Below are 2,049 nucleotides of genomic sequence, written 5' to 3'. Positions count from 1 at the left end.
GCGTGCGTGCGTGCGTGCGTGCGTGCGAGCGTGTCTCAACCTGTTTGAGGTCGGTGTGTTGAGGAATCTCCATCAGCTCCATCTGTTGCTCCTGAGCCTGGACCATGAACGCCTCCTTGATGTCCTCCGTGGTGCAGCGGTCCAGCGGCACCGGCACGACCTGAACGCACACAATGTCAACACGAGGAACAGCCCAACCCTCGGGTGAGCAATGAGTGATATACATGGGGTGGACAAAATAATAGCAACACCTGCCAACTCAACAAACTACATCCTCCAAAATGATCATGACGTTGAATCAACAACAACTGAACATTACGACCTTCACAATGAGTCCATTTGTCACTTATTGTTTTACTAATGAAGTCGTAACCATTTGTTCTATGTGACGTGTGCCTGAGTTACGTGAAGTTGCTTCAAATCCAACGTTTTATTATCACAACTATTTTGAATGTAAGACTGGTTGAAGGGCTGTTGTGAGAGACTAGAATGCATTCATCCAAACTACAAGTTAGTAGTTAGCTACTAATTAAGCTACTAATTAAGCTACTAATTAACTGGCAACTGAGTGTGTATTCAAGTAACATCTACCCAACATACTGTATCTCAATCAATTAATCAGCTTCTGCTGATAATCAATGAATCGATTACTGTAATTTATCTTTATTAATTATTAAGTAAAAATGTCAAAACACACACACGCTGATTCCAGTGTCTCAAATGGGAATATTTGTAGGACTTTCGGACTGTTGATCGGACAAAACAATCAATTTGAATATTTTACGGCAAATTGGGATTTCCCAATTTTCCGGCCAAATGATTAACTGGAGAAAAAAAATCTGCAAGTTAGTCGAAAATGTAAGAAAATAATGAGTTACAGCCCCCAAAAAAGTAAATTTGCAATTTGCAATAATTCTCTATATAAAAAAGTTGCAAAAGAATATTCATTTAACACCACTCTTTAACCAAGGTCCAAACACTGCAAAATGTTGGAATATTTGTCTTTAAAAAATTTGTATTTAATATTTAATCATGTCAGAGCCATTGTGATCTTGTCTATGTGTGTGTGTGTGTGTGTGTGTGTGTGTGTGTGTGTGTGTGTGTGTGTGGACAGTTGTTGGTGGCCTGTGTGTGTCATCCGTCTAGTTGTACAGTTAGTGCATCGTTGTTCTTCCCTGTTCGCTTTGTGCTGCTGTTGGGTTGGATGGGTGTGGTGTGTGTTGGTGTGTGGGTGTGTGTTTGCGTGCGGTCTCCCCTGCCGCTGCCGTTGTGGCTCTTGTCCTTGTGCCTCTCACCAGCCCCCCCCGCCCGCCCCCTCCTGCTCTGGGATCCAGCCCTCTGGCCGACTTGTCTTCTCCATGCCCCCCCCCCTCGAGCACAGCTCACCCCACGGACGGTCATGGCCGCTGGGCAGGTCAACGCCTGTGGTGGGGGTCAGGAGCCTTTAGCCAGGGCCAGGTAGCACTGCGAACAACACCCTCCGGTAGCAGTGCACGCGATGGGGTTATGCATTTCAACAATTGGAAAGTTTGTAACAGTTTGAGTATCACTTGTTATTAAAAGGAGCGAAGTGGAGATGATTTGGGGTAAGGTCATTATAAGGGGTTGTAAAGTAAATAAAACTGTAAAATTAATAATGTTATCTGCTAGGAATCTAACTGTATAACAAAATATATGAGGATTACGACATACAAAAATATATAATCTGATCCGTGGGAAAAAAGTTCGCCTGCCTGCTTCAGACTGATTGAACGTATGTGTTTGGACACTTTACACAGATTTTTGTTTCCGTTTTTTGGCGTGTTGCTACGCCTATTGTGTTTTTATATTTATTGTAATTTTTGTGTACAAAAAAGGGTAAAACAAAAAAGAAGAAGAAAAAGTTGTTTTGATGCTAACATAATTTTCAATTCAATTTTGATTTATAGGACTCAGTTCATAGCAGAGAGTATCTGGTAGACCCTTTACGATGTAGACAGTACTAGACCACATCCAGATTTACACGGACCAAAGGTTAGTAGTTCCCTCCAGAGCACGCCACATGGCCAC

The 2,049-nt window shown here is 42.5% G+C and overlaps 2 protein-coding genes across 18 annotated transcripts in view; both read right to left on the bottom strand.

Annotated features, from left to right (window-relative positions):
- nrcama (neuronal cell adhesion molecule a) overlaps positions 1-2,049 on the bottom strand; it is a 1,100,153-nt gene that overhangs the window by 328,127 nt on the left and 769,977 nt on the right. The gene's annotated exons all lie outside the window — the stretch shown is intronic.
- LOC116673019 (CWF19-like protein 1) overlaps positions 1,367-2,049 on the bottom strand; it is a 6,889-nt gene continuing 6,206 nt past the window's right edge. For all 3 annotated transcript variants that reach the window (XM_032505107.1, XM_032505108.1, XM_032505109.1), the window contains exon 4: positions 1,367-1,464. In XM_032505107.1, coding sequence (XP_032360998.1) covers positions 1,435-1,464 — 30 coding nt within the window. In that variant the 3' untranslated portion in view covers positions 1,367-1,434. The remainder of the gene's footprint in view (positions 1,465-2,049) is intronic.

This window comes from Etheostoma spectabile, chromosome 23 (assembly GCF_008692095.1).
Source record: "Etheostoma spectabile isolate EspeVRDwgs_2016 chromosome 23, UIUC_Espe_1.0, whole genome shotgun sequence".
Lineage (NCBI taxonomy): Eukaryota > Metazoa > Chordata > Actinopteri > Perciformes > Percidae > Etheostoma > Etheostoma spectabile.
This window is presented reverse-complemented; position numbering and strand designations above follow the sequence as displayed.